The following is a 25,538-nucleotide window of genomic DNA, read 5'->3' on the forward strand; positions in this document are numbered from 1 at the left end:
TTAAAGAAATATGGTAATTTTTTATTTTTAAAATACATAATAGTAATGTTGGCTGTTTAAACTGATCAAATGTTTAGATTATGAGATTGAATTTTGTTGGACATGTATGAGTACGGACAGAGCAGGTAAACCAGTCAAACTTTCATGATAAATGCAATTTATCTCACTGGATGTCAGCATTGCATATCGGGGTGTATGCATAAGGCTACACTGTTAGCTAAAACACAGGAAGAATTTCAAAGCTCTGTGTAGCATATCAACTTCTTGCAACCTCTTCAGGACAAGAGTAAAATATTCCCAGTTACCAGACAGCATTAACATTTATATTACATTCAACCAAGTCTGTACATCAAATCACATCAGTTTTTACACATTTTTGCATTCCTAAAATTACCAAAATGATGAAGAATGACTATTTCCCTCCTACTAAGCCACACATAAGAGAAGTCTTAAGATCTTAGTCATCCAACCCTACCACTTTTAAGGCTTTGTTTACATAAGCACTTTTGTCGGTCAGGAGTGTGAAAAAAAAATACCCCCCCACCAACCAACAGAAGTTTCACTGACAAAAGTGCCTCCCCCCAACATAGCTACCGCTGCTTGTTGGGGGTGATTTAGTTTATGCCATCTGTAGAGCTTTCTCCTGCTGGCAGAGAGTGGCTACACAGGAGATCTTACAGTGGCGCAGCTGCGCCACTGTAAGGTCCCTAGTGTAGACAGAGTCTGTGTTACATTCATCAGTTTTTACATAACAGTGACACCTGCTGGCCAACTGGTTTAGATGCAGTTTGTTTTCCTGAATTTATAGGTTCCTCTCTCCCGTTACTTGTTACGATGAATTTTAGAAGGTATCAACTTACCCTTTCAGTAATACAAGTCTGTACCAAGTATACTTTTCAAAAAAAGGAAAGCGCTACTATGCTTATAGCACCAGCCGTTAACTTCATTCATAGACTTCTTTTCCCTGGCAAAAGCCAGGCCATTTCTGCAAAGCAGACTTGTGCAGTTTTGTTACAGAAACGTGGAAAGAAAAGCTCCAATTACTGGTTTACCAAGTATCATATACAATAGCCAAGAACTGTATGCTGGAATGTCTTTCACATAATTACTGTCCAAGAAAGGAGGCCATAGGATCATCAGGTCTTTGGCGTTTCATTCTATAAGCCTCCATTTCCTCTTCTGTAGGCTCCCTTGTTTCATACATGCTGTTATATGGCCTCTTCCTCTCATCTAACTGCATGATTTCTTTAACCTGGAGGAGACGAGCCTCTTCTGCATTTAATGCCTGAAGTAAAAGCAAAAATGAGGTTAAGAATCAGGACAGATTCTAGTACTTTAACTAAAAGCACCAGCAGCAGACAGAACAGTGGGATTCTATAATCCACACAAAACAGCCAATGCTAGTTCTCATTTTACACATACAAGCCTTAAGTGTTTAACCTCCAACTACTGTGCCACATTAGAATTTGTCACGCTTAATGTTTTAATTTTGCTGTCAGTTTTCTCTGTTCACACTATTATTTAATTTAGACATTTTAAAATTTGTGTAAATGTAGGATGTTAGGGTGTGGTAAATTTAAGGATTCCTGAATTTTCAGCTAAGTTTACATAAAGGGTGAAATTCTCTAATGCGTTTTAGTGACTTAAGAACTTTTGAGAATTTCATCCAGACTGCATAAGGATAGCTTTTCCCGCCCCCTTTTGTTTTTTAAAAGACATTAATTATTCCTTCCCTACTGTAGTGCTACTGTTTGCTATTCAGCAGAAGCTGTGGTTTATCCAAAAGATCGCTAACGTATATCAGTGTAAGACTCCCATGCTGTAACTGATAGTACACGGGCAGACTGCTGTACTTCTGTGGAGCCCCATTCAATTACTTCATTGGGACTTTGTACAGTTGCCATAATCTACTCATGCACACCATCAATTGCAGGATAGGGCCTAATTTTCTCCTTGGGATAAAAGGCACTTTAAGGAGAGAGGAGTTTTGCTGGTTTGTTCCCCACCTCGCTTCACACAATTAATTAGGTTGGTGTTCCACTTTTTTGCTATCACCCACTGTTCTAACCATTTACTTCAAAGCAGCTATACAACTCTGTCTAAAAGTCACTTCAACTCAGAGTCAACAGCAGAGAAACCCTATATACAACACCACAAGAACCATGATTTTGGGACCTTCATACTACTGACCAAATATTTCTTAAGAAGAAGAACAAGAACTCTGTTTGAAAAAGCACAGTGCACCTTTTTCAGTTTTTCATGTTTCTTTTTCTCTTCACCCTCACTATCTGAATTTGGACTCTTCTTTTGCTTCTTCTTTTTCTTCTTTTTCTCATCTTTCTGTTTTTCTTGATGTATCTGGAGGTAGGAAAGCAGGAGTTGTAGACATATGCCATGGGTTATGAACATGCATGTCCAAGGAACTTATCTCTAGGGTCTATCAACTCTGTATCTCAGGAGTTTAGTTTGGGAACATTGAGAGATGAGACATTAATGATCCAATACTTTATAAATCTCCTAGTCAAGCTCAGAAGAGTTGGCCCATGCATCTTTGTAGTACAGTCACTACACCACTCCACCTTTTAAAACTCCAGATTAACAGAATGCAAAAATCTTCCTTCCCACAATCTTTTAAAGTAGTTATCCTTTTCTAAAGGGAAGACACTTGGGAGGGGAGGTAACCTACCTCCATCAATGTTTTGGATTTTGCCATATACTCTTCCTCCGTAGGTTTTTCCTCTGGTAAGTCTAATGCAGTATTCTGCACAATGAAGATAAAAGAAAAGGCATGAAAACTCACTATGCATGTACCAAAATGGAAAGACAAGTTGAATTATTAGCCTTATTTTTATAGCAGCATCCCATTGTTCTAATGTCTAAAAATGAAGTGATACTTACAGCGATTTCTTTCCCAGCTTCTCCTGTACAATAGGAATACTTGACAAATGAGTGGCAGCATTTATATCCCCATCTGCCTTCCTTCCAATATGAACCCCATATACACTGCAAGACAGACACAGTACTGAAGCAATCACATAATAGGAACATTGCAAATCATACATGATTTTTGTTTAACTCTTTTCAGAAAAGTAGTAGTTCATCCAAAAATCTTCAAAGTTCATCAGTTTTCCCTCCTAAGATCTACAAGAATTAGCACATGGGGGAGATTTTCAAAGGCAAAGGACAGCTAGGTGCCCAACTCCCATTACAACTCAAGGGGAGTTGGAAGCATGACTGCCATTTGTGCCTTTGAAAGTTCCCCACATACGCTCCACTTGATTCACACACAGCTCCTATTAGCAATAATTAAATTCTCCTGCTTGGAGGGAGAGACTTAAGCAAGCAACTTATCCAAAAAGATGAGTTCACTACTTTAGTGACAGTGCATCAGTTCCCATGGCACTTTGTCATATTTCCTCTGCTTTACCAGGAAATTTAGCTCTTGCTATTGTTTTTCAACGTAGGTGCTTACTGTGTGGTTGTTGATAGTTACATCCTCTTCATACTTAGAACGGACAATAGCTTTTTCTTGTCCTTTGATGACTGTTCCATGCCTAGAATACTCCACATAGTCTTCTGTCTGGGCTAACAGCAGTTCTGCTGGTGGAGCATCTAGATGTTCTTGTCCTCCATACTACAACAACAATACAAGCAACATTTTTGAAGATCTATAGCAAAGAAAAAAGTCATTTAGACTTGCAACTGCATTTCAAACTCATCACCTCACTACCTTCCCTGGGCTTTGGGTGCTATGCAAGCACTTAGAACATTAAAATGTAAACTGTGATCCATTTTTTGTGCTTCTGATTTACTAGCTAAAGATTCAAATTTCTGCTACAGCGGTAACACTTCATATTTTTTTTGTTTGAAGAAATATTACCAGCTCCAGTGCTATATCCCAATTTACATATAGAACATCTCGTTTAACCCACTACAAGTTTTCAAAGCAAAACAAAGTTAGAAAAACAATCCAAGTATAGAACAATTAGACAATATAGTTTGTCAACAACTTGTGCTTAACAAATGTTAGCACCTTCATGATTTATTTTTACCACGTGGTCTAAGTAAAACTGATCGTAATACAGCAAAATAGAAAAATGTTTATCTAAAAAACTGCACTCATTATGGCAATCCCAAAGTCTGAAAATTAAGATTTTGAAAAGCACTTATGTTGTGTGTGTTGTGAAATATTTGCAAATACTTAGTCTAAACTATCCCAAGTTATCTTCTTCCTAAAAGATCAATTTTAACAATGCAAAAACTATTTTCCACCACTTGTATGTATTTTAAAACATAAATCCAGACCCCCACATCTTGCTCTGCCAAGTTTTCACCAGAGGTACATTCTTCTGACAGCTGAGGGATGAGGCCCGTGACCACAGAAAATGCTAACAGACCGTCAGCTATACTAATGTGTCTATATTAAATAACTTACCAGACACAACAGGTATAAAGACTACATAATTTTAGAGTTTGATCAGAAAGGTTAACAGGTGGTTTGGCCCACACTAATAATGTGTTTTTTTTTTTTTTTTTTTTTTTTAAATGAAAAAAGAAAAAACCCAAGCTGGACCTGCTCTTAACAGCATTCTTGTTCGTTGGGCATTTGTTTTTGTTACCTTCTCTAGGATGCTTTCTTTCTGTTGTTCCTTAAAATCTTCTTTTTTCACCTTGAAGGATTTGTACAGGAGTTCCAGTTTTGTAGGGTCTGCTTGAAGATGAACTTCGGAGCCTTTGTCATAAGCCTCCCAAGCAAACACTATATATAAAACAAAGAGCCATCACTTAATTAAAATGATCATTTTGAATCGTATACATGCTTTTCAAATAGCACCTTTAACCTATTCTTTGTCTAAGAGTCATCATGCAGTCAAGTTTACCTGTAACAAGAGACATTTCTTCCTTGGCACAGAAATATGGAATTTCAATTTTTAAGGTATGATTTTTCTGATTTAATGAAATACTTACACTGAGTTTGTGCCATTGAAATGGTATCACCAGTGTAACGAACAAAGTTGTCACCTGCATAACCAACTCTACAAAAAAAAAACCAAAAAACAATTATTTAAGTAATGTGCAACACCCTTACTCTCTGTTAAGCACATAAATTCCTTCATCCATTTTTGGCATCGTTACTTTTGTTAACTGTGAATCTCTCTTGCTTGAAAAGAACAGTCACCAAGACTCCCAAAATGGTAAGACCTCCTGCAACATTGTTTCTATTCCCTACCTGGGCCACAGAAAAACATACACAAATGTAATTCACATCACTACTCCTCTGCTTTCTCCCTGAGAGTTAACACGTTAGCTCTGCAACATTCTGAATGCTTGCTGGTTTGGGGAGCAAGAGGCCAACCTATGGATTCTAACAAGTATTTGACAGGGAAGCATGAAGTTCAAATTCTGGACAGTGGGCTATCTGAATTTGGCAGTTATTTCTGGTGGGATAATTGCAGGTAAAGAGGAGAATAGCTGCAAACATCCAACTACTGAAATACATTTACATATACATCACTGTGGTCTAGAGATACCATCTCTACTATAGAGGGGTTCTGCTGTAACCTGCAATTTGCTGTTCTGCCCACTTTACAATTTGTACTCAAAAAATTAGTATCAATCCTATGGTAATTAAATTGACAAGATCACTTTAAAGTATCAACTCTCAACAAAATGATCCTCATCAGCACTGTGTGTGCTTCTTGTAAGTTAGAAGAAAAAAACAAAATAAGCAGAAGAACGTAACCAAGAAAGTATTAAAAGGTTCCGTCCTCCATAACTGACTAGTCGCTCATTGGTAGCAAGATACACAGGACAGCAAAGAGAAACAAGGTTAATATTAAGACAATTTTAACTATCTAGTTTTGTTATAGATGTGTAGCCAAAATCCCAGTTTCAAACTTACTCATCTGGATTCTTGCCTGCATTGGCATATGGGTTCTCCCTCATTGCTCTCGTTTTGGGATCATAGTAGGCAGAATTTGGATCTAGATTCCTCAAGTACTAAAATAAGGAGACATACAAAATGTTTACTTAGAAATTTGGGATGCTAACAGAACTGAAAATATTACTGTAATCCCTTCATAGATACTTTAAAGTGTTAGCTGACATGCCTCCAACTGGTATTACAACAGCTTCCTTTAAGTTGGGATAACCATGATAGGTTGCCTACCTTTGTAAAGCACTTGACGCTCTGTAGGTGAAAAGCACTATCTAAAGGTCAGAATTTTTATATTTTGACAAAAGGGAAATGGGTAAAGGAAGGTCATGAGTTACCCAAGGTGCCATACGAAGATCAGTGGCAAAGCTAGGAACAGAAACTAAGTCTACAGGCTCCAAGCCCCATACTGAATCCACTAGTCAGAACTACTAGTTAAGAGAACACAACCTTAGAAACAACAGGTAATAAACTTTTTTATTAAGAGAAAAGTCATAATATAACCCAGTTCATTTGCTGTGGCTTACTTTAGCAATGTCTTCCCGAATACGCAAGTTTCGGACTGTAATACGTCTTTTGGAGTCAAAGTTCTGTCCAGGCATGTCAATATCATCTGCATATTTATCTTCATCCTCACCTTCACTGTTATGATCTCTTTCCTGAAAACAGAGTCAGAAAACTACTAAGTAAAATTATGGGCGTTCAATCTAGAAATAAATACAGTTTAAATTAGTTTATTTTATTAGTTTATTTTGATTATTAGTTATTATTCGTTTAAATTGATTAGTTAAAAAAAAATCTTTTAAGAACCCCTCAGCCCATCCCCCAGTCTCTCTAATTAGGCATTTGCAATGTAAATTCTGGGTTAAGTGTTAGAATCTATTCTACAGTTACACTGAAAAAAATTAGAAATAAATCTGTTAGAAGATTTCCATTTCTACTTATGAAACCCAAGAGTTAAAATACACTTAAAATAAAACTGCAATTAAAAAAATATGGCCACTGTTCTTGATATGGCCTGGATTTTCTTTAAAAGTCAGTTATTCTCCAGCCTGACAACTTGTTTCTAAGAGTTAGTACCACAATAAGATTCAAAGACAAAGAGCCAGATCCTGGAACCCAACTCCAGCTACTTTGTACCACTCTGGCAGCACAAAGCAGCTGCAAAGCCAGTAACTCCAGGCCTTGCCCCTGCTGAGCTTCCATTGCTCAGGGAATCCATAGATGGCATGAAGCCACCACAGCAGGTCCCATGCCAACCCCATCCAGCATCTGGTTTTCCTTCCTTTGAGTGAATCATTTGATAAGTGTCTTACGGTCTGTGAATTTGATTCCTCCTCTTCCCAGTGGTGTCTTGGGGAGTTCTACAGCAAAAAAAAAAGAGCACGTGAGCAGAGAATACAAAACTTTAGGGTGGGAAGATATTTGGGAGGGGAAAGTAGAGGAAATTGTTGGACAATCAAAGCAGGGCTTACCCCAAAGGCAGTGGAAGACAAATGTGATAACCATGGAACAAACTGCAGAACAGGTCATTGTGATATACATTTTTTGCTTGAAAGTTTACAAGCCTCTCACAACACAGAAACCTTTTTGAGAAATATTTTAATTATTTTCACATCAAACCACTATATATCTCGCAAGAGTGATGAGTCCCTGAACTGTGAGAGTGTTGCATAAAGTCAGTTCTACTGTCTATCAACACTGAAAGTTCCAAATTAATGTCTCATTAGACCTTAACATTTCAAAAGTATTTTGGAATTGATGATTTAACAGGGTTGCAAAGTACCTTAGTCATTTTTGTTTAGAGACCAGAACCCTTGGTTTAACCCAGAGGAAGTCAGCTGAAGTGTTTTAAGAGGGACCAATTAATTTCCAGGTTGAGGTGACCTCTGGAGTGGAGGAGAAGGGAGGATCCACGGGGACACTGGAGGAAGGACAAGGAGTCCTAGGAGAAACTCATCTAGTCCCACTCCACATTCTCTCTCCCAGAAATCTTTCCCTGCATTCTTCACATGCTCCACGTCTGTCACCTCCCTCATGCCCAGAGTCACCGGGGGAGGCTGAAGGTGATCTGGCATTTGGATGAAACTATGGAGAGAGTGTCTGACCACTTAATGAAGGGAAATAAAGAGCATGAAGTTCTTCACCCCCAGAGAATGGCTTGTTGTGGAGAGTGAAAGGGCCTTCCTTTTGGCTCTGGGAGGGAGATGGAGGTTCCTGCTGGGGCAGGTAGAAGGAAAGAGATGGGTGCTATCTTTAATTAGCTCTGATTGTTCTGTTTAGTCCTTAGGAAGAAGAGTATATCCTGTATCAGGATTAGAGACCAAGTTTAGTCGGCCATCTAGGGACAAAATTTGTGGTTACATTCCCTAGAAAATGGAGGACAAATGGCATAAATTCTTTGTTTTGTTATTGATCAGTAACAGAGTAAACACAGTATACTATATTCTGAGAACTACCCCTCACTTATAGCCATCTCTTTATGTTTAATTTTTTTGAAGACATGCAAAGTTACCATTAAACCCTCTTACAAGAATATTTAGTTAATTTAATTACTAAGGCCCTAATTATAATGCAAGAGCCACTAGTGAGAAGGAAAATGAAAACTAAAGCCACAGCAAAGAGATCTGCAAGCCAAGAGGAATGTGTGTTGATATTCCCCAACCTCAAAATAAAGGTTAACCAAGAATCGACAAATAGTAGCACAAAAATCTGAACAAGATGTAAAGTGTGGATTTCAGATATTGAACCAAGTTCATACTAACCACTGACAAATCAATCCATGGGAAGATTTCATAGTTAGAAAGTTAGTAAAAAGCAAAGGCGTACTTGTGGCACCTTAGAGACTAACCAGTTTATTTGAGCATAAGCTTTTGTGAGCTACAGCTCACTTCATCGGATGCATACTGTGGAAAGTGTAGAAGATCTTTTTATGCACACAAAGCATGAAAAAATGGGTGTTTACCACTACAAAAGGTTTTCTCTCCCCCCACCCCACTCTCCTGCTGGTAATAGCTTATCTAAAGTGATAAAAGAGTGATCACTTTAGATAAGCTATTACCAGCAGGAGAGTGGGGTGGGGGGAGAGAAAACCTTTTGTAGTGGTAAACACCCATTTTTTCATGCTTCGTGTGCATAAAAAGATCTTCTACACTTTCCACAGTATGCATCCGATGAAGTGAGCTGTAGCTCACAACAGCTTATGCTCAAATAAACTGGTTAGTCTCTAAGGTGCCACAAGTACTCCTTTTCTTTTTGCGAATACAGACTAACACGGCTGTTACTCTGAAAGTTAGTAAAATTATATAAAACCTCTCAAGCCTAAGTATTTCACTCCCTGAATAAAATTTACTAACAGACAGCATGATTCTCTAAACTCTGTTTTCCATGCCTTGGCAAGGCCATCAATTGTCAGGACTGGAAAATGGGAGCCTAACTATGAAGCAAAGATTAACCCTTTTTCACTTAATTCAGAGTATTTTAAAGTACTTCCTGATACAAGTACATTTTTCTTGTTACTGTACTTACTTTATAAAAAGGATTAAAGTACTGGACAATATAGGATAAACAGGCTTTATAAAAATGCCCAACAGACAAAAAAAATCACTGCTCTACCACTTGCCCCAGTGCTAGGTGCTACTCCTATCAACGGCATGTGCTGAAAAGCAAGCAGTTGCAAAACAGAAGCTTCAGATCTGCACACACAAAAAAAAGATAAGACAGCAAATGAAGCACATATATGTTAAAATGTCCTCTACTAGTTATTTGGGCTACCAGCATCTGAAGGCAGAGATGACCTGTTCTATTCAGAAAAGGAAAAAAGGCACTTTTTTTGTTTCAGTTTGAAGTAAAATATGCCAGGTTTTAGCTTACTTACCACCTGCTCCATCAGTTTTCCTGAAGCCAACTCTTCCTGCAACTTCTGGGCTTTCAGAGTACGTTTAGCCTAAACATAGAAAGACAGTGTTTTTATTTTATTTTGCTAAATAAAAGTGATCGATCAAAAACACTCATAAGCACCTCTGGGTGCATTTAGAACTTTAAATGCACGAGTTAGGACCCGAATTTGTTGCTACCAACCAACCGCTACCACTCAAGGTATGCCTACACTGCAACGAAACACAAGCTGACTCAGGCTTGCAGGGCTTGGCTTGTGGGGCTAAAAAATTGCAATGCAGATGTTAACAGTTTAGGCTGGAGCAGAGGCTCTGAGACCTGAAAAGGAAAAGGGTCTCAGAGCCCAGGCTCCAGCCGGAGCCCAAAACCTCCACTGCAGTTTTATAGCCCCGCAAGCCTGAGTCAACTGACTCGGGCCAGCCTTAGGTGTTTGATTGCAGTGTAGACTTATCCAACGGACCCAGTGCCCCAACGTCCGTTTTTATACTGCTCTTCCAAATCCCTAGCTACTGGCTACATCACGCTAGTCTCTTGATTACTAGAGGGAGGGAAGAGTACCTAAAGGCTATCTTCCTGTCAGAACCAGTTTACTTAATATGAGCAAATTTACAGGTCCATACTCTCTAAAATACTCTGGCTCATTGGGCTGACACAGTAAGGCATGTCAGTTTCACTGAGTTAAAATTCGAAGTGTCTGCTTTCAGCATTGGCATTCATATCTGCTATAGAAAACATTAAAAGTCCAGCTAAGCTCAAATATTTTAATTCCATGGTCAATCATTATCAATATTACCTACCCCAAATCAAGTATTTACTGTTGGTGATTATACATACAGAAAAATTAAGTCAATTTAAGAAGTGCTTGCAATAGTGTGTATGCAACTCTGATCTGCAGTTCATTTACAGGGTGAATCCTTCTGCAATTCCATTTTTATTTTTCAGTTTTTAGTTCAACAAGTAAAGAAATCTAAATAACCAAAGAGAAAATCCACATATCTTTTGCATTATGAATGCAGCACATGTTGAAGAATGTTTAGTAAGTCTATTCACCTAAATACCTACATACCAAGTCAACTTTGGAATATTCTTCTACAATCTTCATGTGCTCTTCCGGGTTATAACCATTCCAACGATCTCTCTTCCCATCATAATCAAACATTAGCGTAGGCTGCATATGTTCATCTGGTGCAATATTAAGGCCTGTGAATTTTGCTCCAACTTTCCTAGGTCTCTGAAAAAGGGAAGCCGCCGTTACCTTTGCATTATTTTAGTCTATAGGACAGCCACATTACTCACTTATATACATCTCTTTAAAAAACTGAATTCCTCTTAGATACCTTGACAATACAGCAACCTACAGCTCTACATATATGTCCACTGTTACTTCTAGATTTTATATACTGAAGTCAGCTTAAAAAGACATTGACTTAAAACAACTAACAAAAGCGTAGCTGCTTTTATTTTATCTACTGCTGCCAACACCACCTAAAACAGAGGCAGGCAACCTATGGCATGCATGTCAAAGGCGGCATGCGAGCTGATTTTCAGTGGCACTCATGCTGCCCGGGTCTTGGCCACCGGTCTAGGGGGCTCTGCATTTTAATTTAATTTTAAATGAAGCTTCTTAACATTTTAAAAACCTTATTTACTTTACATACAACAATAGTTTGGTTATATATTATAGGCTTATAGAAAAAGACCTTCTAAAAATGTTAAAATGAATTACTGGCACGCAAAACCTTAAATTAGAGTGAATAAATGAAGACTCGGCACACTACTTCTGAAAGGCTGCTGACCACTGACCTAAAAGAACTCTTTACTGGAAGATTAGTTTTTAGTTCCTTCACTGTGCATTTCCCTGTTTAGACAGTTAGGCTGCATCAACAGAGGTAGTTTTGGGGAATTCTCCCACTATTGGATCACTTCTAGAAATGGCAAGAATTCTAGTATAAATTAACAATGGCGTTTTTGACTACTAATCCTAATCAGAGGAGATCTGGAGAACACAAGTAGTGTAGAACAATGCTGGTCTACACTAGAGTTGGTGGAGTGCTAGAACAAAGATGAGAGGATTTCTGCAAAGTCATACATGTGAGCAAAGCCTGTGTTAGTTTCCCCTGTTTTTGTGGGTCATACACGCAAGGGAGAGAGAAAAAAAGTTGTTTTTTTTTTAAATAAAGTGTGATTGTAAAAACCACCAAAAAAAAGTTGACACAAAGACTCAGAGACAAATGCAGTACATGAAGACAGGTTTCAGTGGTAGCTGTGTTAGTCTGTATCAGCAAAAAAAAAAAGAAAAAAAGAGGAGTCTTTGTGGCACCTTAGAGACTAACAAATGTATTTGGGCATAAGCTTTCGTGGGCTAGAACCCACTGCATCAGATGTATGAAGTAAAAGATACAGGAGCAGGTATAAACACTTGGTAAAGCAACCCACATCCTTTCATGTATTTATACCTGCTCCTGTATCTTTTACTTCATTCATCTGATGCAGTGGGTTCCAGCCCACGAAAGCTTATGCCCAAATACATTTGTTAGTCTCTAAGATGCCACAAGGACTCCTCGGTTTTTTTGCAGTACATGAAGTTACTTTTTAAACTGAACAGATTGAAGTTGGTGTCCCATCGTCAGACATTTAAGAGTACTTTTAAGAAATCCCATTTTAACAGATTTGGAGTTGAAAAAGGCATCCTGGGCTGTGCTTGACCCAAAGCAGTGTAAGACAATTACTTCAATAAATTATACAATGAAAAGAAAAGCGTGGGTGAGATGTGGTAGTCTGATGTGCCCGTTTTCTTATCCCAATTGGTAAATGTTTTTATATTATATATATATATGGGTTGACCCATTATACCATGAAAAGATAAGTCTTTTGATATGCTAACAGTTTTTTCCTTATGTATTCCTCCTACATAAAACTGGTTTGGATGAACAGCCTTCAAACATCTCAAACTGTATTTGAGAGATTGATTAAAATCACTTTGAAGAGCTAGTTTAGATGTGCCAAACTACATATTTTCCACCAATGCAAATTCACAGTAATATTTTCCAAGAAACAGTCAGACACCAAAAGTAGTCAGGTTTACCTCCAGGCAGTCTTTCTTTGTATGTGTCATTGCACCACAGTTCTCACAGGCTCCTTTGCGGTACTTAGTTGCAACAGTATTCTAAATATAAGGGGGAACAAACACTGTGATATAACACTGACCCACACATTTCCAATAAGCAGCTTTGGCTGATGTGCATTTTTCATTAGCCTGATTAAGTGAAGGTGAATCTGTGCACACAAAATTAGCTCTACAAAGCCAAAACACACAGTTTCAGTTGTTTCCCAAATGCTCTGGAAAGCCTATGGCAAAGGTTTCCACTTTCACTCTGCCCCTCCCCCCAATCAGTGCAGAAACTAGAGGGAATAGATATTTCAGAAGAATTGATCATAGGAATCTATAAACTCCCAAACTTAAAAGTGCTGGATTGAGCTGTCAGATTTTCTCCTCTAGACTAGATTATTCATTTAAATACATTCACCTTAGCATGTAAACTAAAGTAATTTAATTTGATTGCTATTTAATAACCTATTTTAAAACAGTGGTCTCATTTCAGTTATTAGTAGCAGTTTATACATTACCAAGAAAAGAAAAAGCAATTCCACCCTTGTTGGACGCAGATGCAGAGAATCAAAATAGTAATAAAGACTGAACTATACTCACAGACACAGTCCCTTTAGAAAAGATCTGAAACCTATTAGTGGAGCACTGTGTCTAAATAAACTAAGAAATTAAATATCTGGATTACAATCCAACACCATTTTATGGTTAGTGAGAGATTATAAGACATTTTACATTGCTTTAATACAGTTAAGGAAACCACTGGATATCAAAGGAAAACCACAATCAAACTTGTTGGGAGCCCTTCTTGGCAATTCTTACACTAAAATACACTCCACATCCCCACTTTTTCTCTACGAAGAGAAAAACTAATATTCTGCTTCAATTTTTTTCAGTAGTCAGAAAAGATCACAACAGAAAAAAAAAACAGACTAAATATACTGTTATTGTTCTTCAGTCTTGGTGTGTAGGGGTTCAGGTCTTCCAGCAAGTGAAAAAGAAGGAAAAAATATTTCCACGTGGGGTAAGTGAGGACAAAACTGAACACCGGAGTTACCAAAACTTAGATTAGTTATAGTGAAACACTTTTCATAATAAAATCATCACAAAGAAAAATCAATTTCATTCAAAGAAGATTCTCCTATATTTATCACAATTCCTCCCTTCCCAAAACAATGTTCCACACGTCTCATCTTTGCTACACCATAAAGATATTTTACCTCTTGAACACCTCGTTTGTACCATTCCACAGAGGAGGTAAACTCTTTCTGCTTCTCTGGCTGAGGTCTCTGGTGCTTTAATGTAGGTCTTTTTGAAGGATCTATGTACCATGGCACTGAAGAGATGTACTGAGGAATATGAGGGTTGATATCTCTGTAAGAAGATATCAAAAATATTTAGACACATGCAAATGATGTAAACAATGTGGCATAAGTGAAAAACAGTATAATGTCTTATTATATTCAGCATTAGTCTTTTTGTGACAGATGAGCTGTAGTAAACATTATCTTAATGAATTTAAACTAACTATAATTGTCAAAATAAGTAAACAATGATTTTCCTTTCTTTTGTTGCAGTCAGTTCACATAGGCTCACATCTTGCCTCCAAATCAAGTAACTTGGCTTGGTGCTACAGTATACTGGGGATACAGACAGAGCAATCCCCCTTTCTGAGATGCAAAACTGACTACTACACCATGACTACTACTCCTGCCAAAGTTAGTGAAATAGCCTTTGGTACAGATCAGAGGTAGAGGAAAAGAAATGGAGAATCTCCATAACAGGCTCTCCAGTCCCACCCTCTGCCTAACACCATAATCCCATTGTACTCAACCACAAGAGCCCCCCATCTACAATTGGCAGCTCCACCCACTGTATACCAGATTAGTACCAGTTGTTTGTTTAAGGAAACTCTAACTTGCAGAAGAGTGGGGATGATTTACGCCTGAGCAGCTAATTCACAAAGTTCAGCTTTCACAAAAAGTCTCCCCAGCATTACTGGAATTTAGCCATTTTCCTCAACGTTTTCTTTAGTAATGAGCAGGGCAAGTGTATTTTATCTGAAACAGAAAATCAAGCATAATCTTAGATGAAACTTACTTTCCTTCCTCATCCACTTCAGCTGGAGCATTACCCAACTTTCTCTGTTCTTCTAGTTCCTTCTTTTTCCTCCAGTCTTCTCTTGTCATCTTCTTTGGTTCCTCCAAGCTTACATCATTCGACCCTCCCGCAGGGGTAGAGTTAATTATTTCAACAGTCCCAGATGCCATTGTCTTTTTCCTTCTGACACGAACACATATGGGGATATTGAAAAGGACAATAGATTTAACACTCTAAAGAATTATTAAAAATTAAAGGAAAATCAATGTTTAATATATTAGTTATTTTTATTTGACATCACAATCCTTTACAATTTTTTTACATCACTTAGTTCCTTCCAGTTTTTTGTTAAGCATATTGGCTTAACTAGAAATCACTGGCATTTATGGTTTATAACCATGTTAAACAGTTAAATAAGTACTGAAAAATACACAGTCAATACACTTTCTTATCTCTTGCAAATGAAGTAGGAAATTGTACATTTTTTTTTTTTTTTAATAAAAAACAGCATGAGTAGTTTCAGGACTATCAATAACATGTCAATGTGGACAAGCAGATCATAGGTCTGTATTAACAAAATACATTTCTTGTAAAGAACGAGATATACTTTTGAGACAAGTTGGGTGAGGTAATATATCTTTTATTGGACCAACTTCTGTTCCGGGATGCGAGCAGACACCGTGCCCTTATGGAGTACTTTTGCAAAGACTTCAGGGCGTTTTATGACCATGCATAAAAAAGGCTTCACAAAAAGTCAAGGAAATAAAGTTGATAAGTATTATCCCAACCTTACAGACAGAAAAACAGCAATGCACAGCAAGGTCAGATACTTCACCCAAGAGGACAAGTAGGGGCAAAGCTGGCTATAAAACTCAGGAATCCTGTCTCAAATCACACAAGCCTTCTATGAAAACCCACGAGACAGTCAGCTGGTTTCGTTACCAGCTAGTCACTGGCCCGTGGACTGACCAGGGTCGCGAACCTTTCAGAGAGCCCAAGTTGCAGCCCTTGACACCTGCCTCAGCCACTTCCCCGTGTCTGCTACTCTCCCGCAGCGCACCGGGACTAACGGCTGGGGGCAGGGACCCGACGCCGGTTCTTGTCTACACGGCCTGGCCTGCGCAGTTATTTGGGGACTCGTGATCCGGGAGGGCCCGGGGAATCGCGCGCAGCCGGAGGTCTAGCGGCTCCCAGCACCGAGGCAGGCGGACACGCATCCAGGGAGCCCCTTCCCAGGCGGGTGGGTCTCTAGTCAGGGAAACTCCGAGCGGGGGAGTTACGCTGTGCCTAGCCCGGCAACACCGCTGCCGCCCCAGTGCCTCGGCCTGGCCCCGCTGCCCCACGTCCAGGCGGCAGCTGCCCCTATTCTGTCCCCCCACGCGACCGCAGCGCCTCAGGCTGGAGAATCGGGCCGGGCCGGGCCTCGCCAGCAGCCGGACTTACCCGGAGAGCGCAGACGACGCAAGACAGGCCCCGGCTCCGTGTTTACCAACTAGGCCTCAGCTCGCCTCCACTATCCCATAATGCACCGCGCCGCCGGCTCTGGCGCCGCCTCTTAAAGGAACCCGTGGGGGTGCTGCTGCTTCTGCCAAGCCCCGGCGGACGCCGCCCGCCCCCGAGACTTGGCAGCCGTACCCCGAAGGGCTTCTCCTGGGCTGCAGGCCCCGCGCCCAGCACCCGCGTGTGACTGTGCTGCGTGTGCGGCGGGCTGGGGACTCTGAGATCGGTCCGAAACGCCGCGGGACGCTGCAGAGCCCTGCCCTGCGCCAGCCATCTCCGCCAGGCACCCGGCCGCCCCTTCTGCTCCTCGGCCGCAGAATAACCTCATTCTGGGCAGCGTTTCCTTCACCACATCCCGCAGGGCGCAATCTTACGCAGCTTCTCCGGGCAGTAAAACACTTCTGAATGGCACCGAATTAAATGCGTCCACACGCTCTTTGTGCCAATCCCAACCCAAACGAGTCCGGCCTGGATTTAGATACTTCCCGCCGCGTTTATGAAGTAAGGGCGGTAGTGCTGTGGCACTGTGCCCGGGGTAGTGTTCTGATGCGAGTGTTATAAATAGATGTCGGTGTGGCCAAGGTAGGCCTGATTTTAGGGCCCGCCCGGGGCTGAGCATCTTCTGGGAGGGGCTGAACTCGCTCGCCTCCAGGAGAGGAGCCCATTCAGTGCCTCTCAGGAATTGCTCAGCGCTTGGCAGGATTGGGCCTCCAGGCCGTAGCCTGTCAACGCCTGGGGGCAGGGGTTGCTTGTTTTCTGTGGCCAGGACAGCTCCAGCAGGCAGCTTGTCTGTGCTTAACAAATAAGCAATACATATAGAATAGCACCACAGTTAGCAGCGGGCTAGATGATGAGCTAAATAGCCCATGAGACCCAGAAAGCCGAACGGCCCAGCCTCAGTGAAATGCAAAGCAATAAACAGCCTCCAGGGGCCAAAGCGTTTAAAGCCCAGTCTCGGGCACAGCGACTTCACGCGTGGTGGGCTGCGCCTTGCGCGCAGGGCTGACGGCTCCGTAGCTCAGGCAGTGACAGACGTGCCTGCGGCCAGCCCCACCCCCACCCCTGATTGACAGCGGCTCTTCCTTTCCCTATTGGTGGAGAGCGGCCCAGAACCATCCCGTCACCCATTGGCGCAGCCGGAACGTTAGTCGCCGTGTCAAGCAGCCTATGGGAGGGACGGTTGATGTTTAAAAACGGCCCCGCGAGCAGGGGGGGGGAGAGGAGAGGGCGCGCGTGGTGTATGCGCTACGCGGCTGGTGAGTGCGCTGGGTAGGGGGTGCGCTTGCCTCTTGCGCGCTGGGGCTGTTTGGGAGCTGCTCTGGCGGAGTTTGTTGCAGGGGCTCTGGGTTGTGGCGCTGTCTGTGCTTTTCCTTCTCTCTACGTGCGGCTGCCTCCTCCAGTGAGCTGTCTCCTTGCAGGGGGAGCAGGGCTGGGGTTGGCTTTCCCTTCCCGCCTTGTGTTAATCTCCACTACTTCTGGTTTTCCCTGGGCGTCTAGGATGAGGCTGTGGCTAAGCTCTGTTGGGTGCCAGGTTTGTATAATTTTTGGTGGTGCCCAGAATGGGTCCAAGCAGAGCTGTCCAGTCCACGGGATGGACTGGAGACACTGCCCTGGGCTTTGAGGGGCCCTGTGCTTCAGGGGGATGTGGGGGCCTGGTGCTGGCAGCAGTGAGTGACCTGGCTCCAGCCTGTTGGCTCCTAGTGCCTCTTGGGGGAGGGTGTTGAAACTGGAATGAGGCAGGGTGGGAGTTTGGGGGAAGGGGTGGGGAGTGGAGTGCGGCTGGGAAAAGGTGGGGCAGAGTGGGGTGGGCTGGGGCCAGGTTGCTTGCTGGGGCTAGGTCCCCTGCTAATGCCTGGTGTCCTCCTGAACCCCATGTCTCCCTGAAGTGTGGGGGCCCCCAAAGTGTGAGACCTGGGGCAGTTGCCCCAGTCCATCCTGTGGATGGGATGGCTCTGAAAACATAAGCCCAAACATTGGTGGAGCTGAGCCCATGTTCCTGAATATTGGTGGAGCAGAGGCACCATGGGCCCATATAACTTGCCACCTATGCAGTCTGTTCCCCTCTGCAGGTTGGAGTCTTGCTGTCTCCTCTAAGAATTGCATTGTTCTGGCTCCTCCTAGCGCCTCCTGGGGACTCTGGCCAGGTAAGTGCAGGCTCCTTTGACAGTGTGGGGTGGGGGTGGGGACTGTTCAAAGTGTCTGATAGCCTCAAACTACTATCTACTTCAGTGTAATCCCTTGCAAATAACCTCATTCTGGGCAATGTTTCCTTCATCACATCCCTCAGGGCACAATCTTCACCCTCTCATCTCTTGATGTAAATGGTACAAGTACTACCTTGGCTTGCTGTTCAGAGCTTCTTCCTCCGTTCCCTTTTATGCTTAACAAGATGTAAAGTGCTAACACTAGTGGTAGTCTAGTTACTGCCATCTCATTGCATGAGTTGTTCTCGTGCAGTAACACTAATCTGAGTTTAACAGTCTTCCAGAAATGTTTCCCCTTCATTATATTTCCACAATCTACTGACTAAACCCAAGGTTGAGGAAACAGACTTGTCTTGTCTCAGCTCCTTAAATTATAGTAAGACTAGGTGTGCTGACCAGGCACAAATGATGCTCATGTGGGAAGTTTTCAAGTTGATGCCCCTTTGAGGTTCTCTTGCCTACTTTAAAGTCTCTGTTGAAAACTGCCTCTTTCTGACCCTTTACCTTAATTAGGAGCTGACTGCAGACTACTAAAGCAGGCTGGGAAATCATGTGATTGGGTTTCCAAATTTGGCAGTCATTTTTGACATTATAGTGGAAACATTAATTTGCACTTGCAAGTAGTAGTCTTTTCATCTGAATATGTTCTGTTTATTCTCTTATAATTAGTCAACTTGTCTAATGTTGACTGGTAAATTAGAATAAATGTATGTGTTCTGTAAAAGTAATCCAGATCAGGCAGTGAGACTTCCTACAATAATATGTCCAGCTCAAAGCTTGGCAAGAATATGGTGCCCAAAATAAGGTGGGTGTATGTATGCCTCTGTAATCTAAACTCAGATATCGCTTAACTTGAAGTTTTATAGTTGAATACATAGCCATTGCTAAGTATGGCTGTGCAAAATGAGGACAGGTCTCACTTAAATCAACTCTTATCCAGGAAACATCAAATGACAGCATAGTCATAAATGCTCCCTCTTAAAGACAAAATCCCCAGTGTATGCTTGTATTAAGAGAGTCACTAAAGTCATGACTGTCCTTGGTGCTTGTGTTCCCTGAGGACCTGGTTATAACTTAACAGACAAGTGTAACTTTTTTCTTGCAGTGATCTCATTACACTGAAGATGGCAACCCTTATATTCATAGACAAAGAGAATGAAGGAGATGTTGGTGCTGCTCCTAAGGATCGGCTAAGGTTGTCCTCAGTATCTTGTGAGTATATGTTGCTATAGAAATTAAATTTTGAATCTGTGAACCAAAACAAGATGTCTAGTGACATAAACCAGGAACATGCCTGGTTCATTGCTTCTTCAGATCTGAAGAATAGCATAAAAGTTGTGGCAAAGATTCAGTGTGGTAAACTATTCTCAGAACACCATTTAAGCTACTTTTACCTGTCCTATTCTCCCTTTTAAGGGATATATTGAGAACCTGTAACTGAGTTCAGAGACCACTTCCTCTGTGCTCCACTGGAGTGAGTGTGACTATAGAGAGGCATTTAAGACTATGGCTATATTGGCATGGCCCTAGTGCAGACACAGGTTACACTAACAGAAGGAGCCTTTCTGGTGGTATAGGAACAGTACCTTCCCAAACAAAGTTAGCTATATGAACAGAAGTTCTCTTGTCTGTGTAGCTGTATAAACACTGGGGTTGTTTTGTTAGCATTGTTGTCAGTCTGGATATGGGGTTTTTCACACAGCTATGCCAATATCTGGTCTAAATGTAGACCACACCTTTGATTCTTAACTCTGTCTGGAAGCATTTGACTGCACCTAGGTCATGAAGTCCTCTTACTAGGCAGAAAACTTGAAATAGCTAAAAGTAGCCTGTCTCAAGCACTTGCAGAGCTATGTACTGACTTTTTCTAAGTAAAACTCAAAAAAAAAAAAAATTTCTCCCTGCAGCAAAAGTCTTATTTGAAAGATCACAGACCCAGACTCCACTTGTTGGAAGAACAGCTAATGCAACTCCAGCCCGGTCTCAGTCTGTCAGAAAGGCTCTGGGAAATGTAAACAGGACTTTGGGAACCACAAACAAGAAGGAAATTTGGAAACAGAAAAAACGGGTTTTGCCTGCCAAGAAAGTACGTACCTAAAGGTTTCAGCAGGAACTGAACATGCACTATAGCTCTCTACCCAGTTAGTTCCTGGAAACAAGAGCAGAGGCTGGATACTGGTATTTCTGTACAGGGAAATGGTGTCTGAGTGCAGGAAGACTCAAGGTTTATGGAAACCAAATACTATTACTAATAATAAAATCTTCCCCAGATGTTGCCTTCTATGTGGAATGTTAGCTTTTCTGGTAGAAAAGCAGTTAGGCAGGGAGTGACCTAACCCAAATCCCAAGTAATGGGATACAGCGTACTGCTTATGTTGAGGTCTACCTGATCAGATAGACCCTGCCCAGCAACCCTCCAAATTTGTCTGCCCTGTGTAAAATGAGCTGGTCTGTCTTAATATCTAGTGAACTACATGTTGTCTGACAGATATGGAGTCCTTTGCATCAAGTATGGTCTTGTAGGAATTCCCAACAATTGAACTGGAACATTAATATTTTATTAAAAGCAAAACTAGCTTAAGGAGTCTTGCTTATGTGCACAAATTCTGGGACTCAAGTCTTTTCCAGAAACTGCTTTTGATCTTGCTAGCAAATGACTCTGCAGTATAGAGGATGAACACTTTGTTAGACTACTGGAGGATGCCTAATCATGTACTCTTTCTTAGACTACTGGAAAGTCCACTCAAGTGGAAAGTTGCAATGTGGCCACTGAAGAAGCCTATCCAGAAATTGAAAACTTCTTTCCCTTCAATCCTCTCGGTGAGAACTAACTGATGTAAATATAAGACCTATTTGTCTTTGAACTTGTCTTAGCCTCTTAAGTAGACCTAAAGAGAGCCTGAAAGTCAAGGCCCCACCTTGCTTTCCATAGGTGGGTTTTAGCTAGGATGTTGTAGAGCTAGCTTTGGATGTAACTCTTGAAATCCCTTGGCTATTATCTTAGACCTTGGTCCATCTCATGCTTTGCTGCACAGTGCACTTACCATCCTTGCCTGTCAACTGCCCTTCTCTCCCGATCTTCCCATCTCATGTTGAGGTGCTTGATGTCATTCTGAACTGTTAATTTCCATGTTGTTCAGTCTTCCTCTTCTTGCATTTTCTGGCTTCTGTTCAAGGGCAGTATTTGGTAAGCGTTTTTTTTCCATTCTCTGCACATGTCCCAGCCAATGATGTTGTCTTTTGTAGATTATTTGTGAGAGGGTGTCTTGTCCAGTAATTTTTGTGACTACTTCATTAGTCTTCCTATCTGTTATTCCCAATATTCTTCTCAGATGTTTGTGATAGAATGCATCCAGCTTTTGCATATCTTTCTTGGTAAGTTGCCATGTCTCACTGTTATATGTTGTGATGGTGATAATTGCTTTGTAGACATTTAGTTTCATCTTGAGGGAGATGCTGCATTTGCCTTCCAGAGTCTGTCTTCCTCCTTTCCTCAGAACTAGTACCATCTTGGCTAATGGTACTTCTATTAAGGCTTACTAAAACAAATATAAGGGAACCTTGGTAGATATTGGTACTACTTCTGAAGTACTTTGAAGGGTATCACAAGAGAGAATGAGATCATGTTAAAAAAACTTGAAGTGGTTCATGTCTTGATGGTAGGTATTCTTGAGCTTTCATGCCAGCTCTGAATAAATGCTTAACTTATTCACTGTGGGGTGAGCATTTGTAGCAAGCACTAAAATCTCTAGCAGGCTGGGCACTGAGTGGTGGCTCATGCCTTATGCTAAATTGCATTTAAATAATGAGATCCTACCAGGATGTTGTGTAAACACTAATGAAGTTGCAGGCCTTCAGTGGGAAGGTGGTCCTGACATTCTTGTGTACTATACTTTAGTTATGAACATAACACCTCCCCTTAATCTAAAATAACAAATTGTTTGTGTTTAAATTGTCATTGTAGGTGCTTGATTACTAAAAGCTGTCTTTTCAGTATATTTGAAAAGAAACTAAATCATTTTTGAAAAACTCAGTGCCCCCTTAAGGTAAACCTTCAAGGTAACATGCCCTTTCTTGGAAGCATATAGTCTAGTAATTATGACACTTACCACAGGGGCTATTTGCAACAAGTAACTATCTCTTAAACACACACGCCTCAACACACACGCGTCCATCAAATGCCAGGCAGCCTAATAGGAGGGGGATCCCTTACTGCCTCTGTCAGTTTCTACACTACCTGATCTAGCAGATTTAATGTTCTAGTTCCTAGTAGAACTTCACTTCTAACAGTTCTGTATTCTCTAATCAAGAGGCAAATGGATTGTACAGCCTTTGCCTACATGATTCCATATGCTGGCAAGTTCTTAGTACCTGCTATCTTGAATTTATTGAGTAAACATACTTGTAGCATTTAGCTGCCTGTGAACTGTCAGCCTTTCAACACGTTCAGGTCTAAGGGGACAGCCTTCACACAAACAGCAGTCTGGTGGAAAGTCATTTAGCTCTCTCAAACCTGAAATAAACTAATTTCTCTGAACAGACTTTGAGAGTTTGGAAGTTCCTGAAGAACACAGACTAAGCCACATGTCCCTGACTGGGGTTCCTCTATTGATATTTGACAAAAATATACCTGACAGATGTATAAACATGGTCCCATCACCTGTGAAGCTGTCCCAGATTTCATGGGAATGTGGTAAGGCCTGGGCTGGATTTCAGTGTGACTTGTTTTGTTGGGTGGTGGTGGGTGGATAAGAGGACAGGGAACTTATGGGTAACAACCACTGTTCCCTCTAAGCTATGCGTGTGCACACAGATCCTAAACCCCATGCATGTGGCAAAACACCACGTGCACAACAATTTGCACAGAAATTTTTTTGCACACACAGCCTGTCAAAAATTAGAGGGAACATTGGTAACAACCCTTAACAGTTATTGGGAGTCTAACCTACTGAAATATTACTTTAGCACTGATAAAACTAGTTCTGGGATACATGACCAAGCCTACTCTTCATTCAAATGAATGCATAATGTGGCCCTTAAAAACCAACATAATTACAAAGGCCTAGCCTAGACTTAAATCTATGCCCCTGGGTGCTATAGCTATGCCAACCTAATCTACTGTGTAGACACAGATAAGTTAAGAATCCTACATTCATTCAAGGAGCTGACTGCGTGGATGGGGAACAACCATTTCTCTTGCTGTCAGCTGCATCTACCTACTGTGTTTTGCAACCATACCAGTGTCTTGTGTATGCCACTAGAGTCCTTGTCGTATATACATGAGATTATTGTAACAACAACTCACAATAACTGAGCAATCTAACTTCCTCAACACGAGGCATCCAGCAACAGGGTTTGTCACTATAGTCTACGCAGACTAAACTGGTCTGTAAGTGGTCTTGTGCATAATTCTATTGCTAATTCAAGAGCACTAAACCACCAGCTAAAGGATTTAGATCTTTGAAACCTCTAATTGCCAACTCTTAAATCATTAAACTCTGAAATATAAGACATAATAGAATGTGGGGTTTCATGAGAAATTGACTTACTCCCTTTTTTAACTCTTTCAGAATTGCTACAATCAACTGCCAACTTTCTCTCTACCTTGGATGAAATCATTGACTTGCCACCTTTTGAGTGACTTTTAAAGTGAATTTGGAAGCTTTTTTTAATTGAGCACTGAATAGCTTTGAATCTTTTTTGTATCTTCTAATAATAAAGAACTAGGCTATCTTGCATAACCAAAGACTTGGGTCTGATCTATGTAGAAACGATCTTGCCTATAGCAGATGGTTGGTTACCAGAAACTAGACAGTGACAGAATGTTAGTTTGATGACAAAGGATTGCAGCAAAACTAGAGTCCTGCTCTTCAATTGAGCAATACCTGAAATCTAACCAAAACTAGGCTTCTGTCTTAGCAAAGGAAAATTTTTTAGCCAAAATCTCTACTTGAGTGCCTAACTGAAGTGGCTTTATTCTGGGTTGTGGTGGAGACCTCCTACTGCCTTCATTGTAACCTTCAGGTCTGTAGCACAGGTGACCTTTTTTTGGGGTAGGCAGTTTGATACCTGACAAGATTAGAAACTGTCCTTGGTAATTGCTGCATTAGATGCTACTTCATGCATTAAGCATCCAGTTTCTAGTTTTCTGTAGAAATACTAGCCAAAAACAATTGGATGAGCTGAGTAGAGATGAGTGCATAGATCTTTTTTTTTTTTTGCCCTTTTTTCTCTGTCCTTCACTTAAATTGAACACCACTCTCCTCCCTGCAGTGAATATCCAGCCTAGTGGATTGGGAATCAGGAAACCTGGGTTCTACTCCTGGCTCTCTGCCATGGGCCTCCTGGGTAACCTTGATGTCTTTTCACTTCTGTTCTTCAGTTTACTCACCTGTAGTGGTGGTCTTGAGCTTCATAATTGGCTAAATGAGCACTAGGTATTAGAGCAACTGCATTCGAGCTCCAATACTGGCCATGATCCATCTAGTTCAGTAGCCTGCCTGAATAGTGGCCAGCACCAGACCAGGTACAAGAAACCCTGCAGTTAACAGATGCTGGACAGCTTGTTCCAGCCCTGGTGTCCACCTCCAGGGTGGTGACCAGCTAAAGGTAGTAAGCAATTCTCACATTGCTTCCAAAAGGCTTAACTTCTGAAGGATAAAAACATGAGCTGTAAATGTCCAGTCACTTACCAAGTCCAGATGAGTTCTTGGCCTCTACATTCTGAATTACATAAACCATTTCCTACTGTCTATTCTGAATTTGTCACCTAATTCAATTTTTTTTCCCCCTTGCT

General features: G+C 41.2%; 2 protein-coding genes across 7 annotated transcripts; one reads left to right on the forward strand and one right to left on the reverse strand.

The window, feature by feature from the left end:
* On the reverse strand, nucleotides 1-16,601 carry SLU7 (SLU7 homolog, splicing factor). Of its 2 annotated transcripts, none has more exons than XM_073355877.1 (16): nucleotides 16,482-16,601; nucleotides 15,039-15,218; nucleotides 14,159-14,312; nucleotides 12,918-12,998; nucleotides 10,899-11,063; nucleotides 9,813-9,881; nucleotides 7,252-7,299; nucleotides 6,463-6,594; nucleotides 5,903-6,000; nucleotides 4,969-5,036; nucleotides 4,620-4,759; nucleotides 3,473-3,634; nucleotides 2,899-3,003; nucleotides 2,687-2,761; nucleotides 2,245-2,358; nucleotides 1-1,285 (listed from the first exon to the last, which is right to left on the reverse strand). In XM_073355877.1, the coding sequence occupies exons 2-16, from the start codon at nucleotides 15,206-15,208 to the stop codon at nucleotides 1,106-1,108; spliced, it is 1,761 nt and encodes a 586-aa protein (XP_073211978.1). In that variant the 5' UTR covers nucleotides 15,209-15,218; nucleotides 16,482-16,601; the 3' UTR covers nucleotides 1-1,105. The 2 variants fall into 2 exon arrangements, with proteins under 2 accessions (XP_073211978.1, XP_073211977.1); XM_073355876.1 differs by having other exon boundaries at nucleotides 15,039-15,221.
* Nucleotides 15,978-24,592, forward strand: PTTG1 (PTTG1 regulator of sister chromatid separation, securin). Of its 5 annotated transcripts, none has more exons than XM_073355881.1 (7): nucleotides 15,978-17,039; nucleotides 18,608-18,682; nucleotides 19,848-19,954; nucleotides 20,650-20,828; nucleotides 21,469-21,562; nucleotides 23,283-23,435; nucleotides 24,313-24,586. In XM_073355881.1, exons 3-7 carry the CDS (start codon nucleotides 19,867-19,869, stop codon nucleotides 24,381-24,383), a joined length of 585 nt encoding a protein of 194 aa, XP_073211982.1. In that variant the 5' UTR covers nucleotides 15,978-17,039; nucleotides 18,608-18,682; nucleotides 19,848-19,866; the 3' UTR covers nucleotides 24,384-24,586. The 5 variants fall into 5 exon arrangements, with proteins under 5 accessions (XP_073211982.1, XP_073211984.1, XP_073211980.1 ...); XM_073355879.1 differs by lacking the exon at nucleotides 15,978-17,039 and adding an exon at nucleotides 17,052-17,794 and having other exon boundaries at nucleotides 18,591-18,682; XM_073355880.1 differs by lacking the exon at nucleotides 15,978-17,039 and adding an exon at nucleotides 17,052-17,794.
* Nucleotides 24,593-25,538: the final 946 nt, after the last annotated feature.

The sequence above is a fragment of the Lepidochelys kempii genome, chromosome 8 (genome assembly GCF_965140265.1).
Source record: "Lepidochelys kempii isolate rLepKem1 chromosome 8, rLepKem1.hap2, whole genome shotgun sequence".
Taxonomy (NCBI): Eukaryota; Metazoa; Chordata; order Testudines; family Cheloniidae; genus Lepidochelys; species Lepidochelys kempii.

Coding starts and splice junctions, on each gene's coding strand:
- SLU7 (XM_073355877.1), bottom strand. CDS start 15,208: ATGGCATCTGGGACTGTTGAAATAATTAACTCTACCCCTGCGGGAGGG. Junction 5,037..5,902: donor GCAGGCAAGAATCCAGATGA/GTAAGTTTGAAA, acceptor TTTTTTTTGTAG/AGTTGGTTATGCAGGTGACA. Junction 3,004..3,472: donor TAACTATCAACAACCACACA/GTAAGCACCTAC, acceptor TCTGTCTTGCAG/TGTATATGGGGTTCATATTG.
- PTTG1 (XM_073355881.1), top strand. CDS start 19,867: ATGGCAACCCTTATATTCATAGACAAAGAGAATGAAGGAGATGTTGGT. Junction 19,955..20,649: donor AAGGTTGTCCTCAGTATCTT/GTGAGTATATGT, acceptor TTCTCCCTGCAG/CAAAAGTCTTATTTGAAAGA. Junction 20,829..21,468: donor GGGTTTTGCCTGCCAAGAAA/GTACGTACCTAA, acceptor ACTCTTTCTTAG/ACTACTGGAAAGTCCACTCA.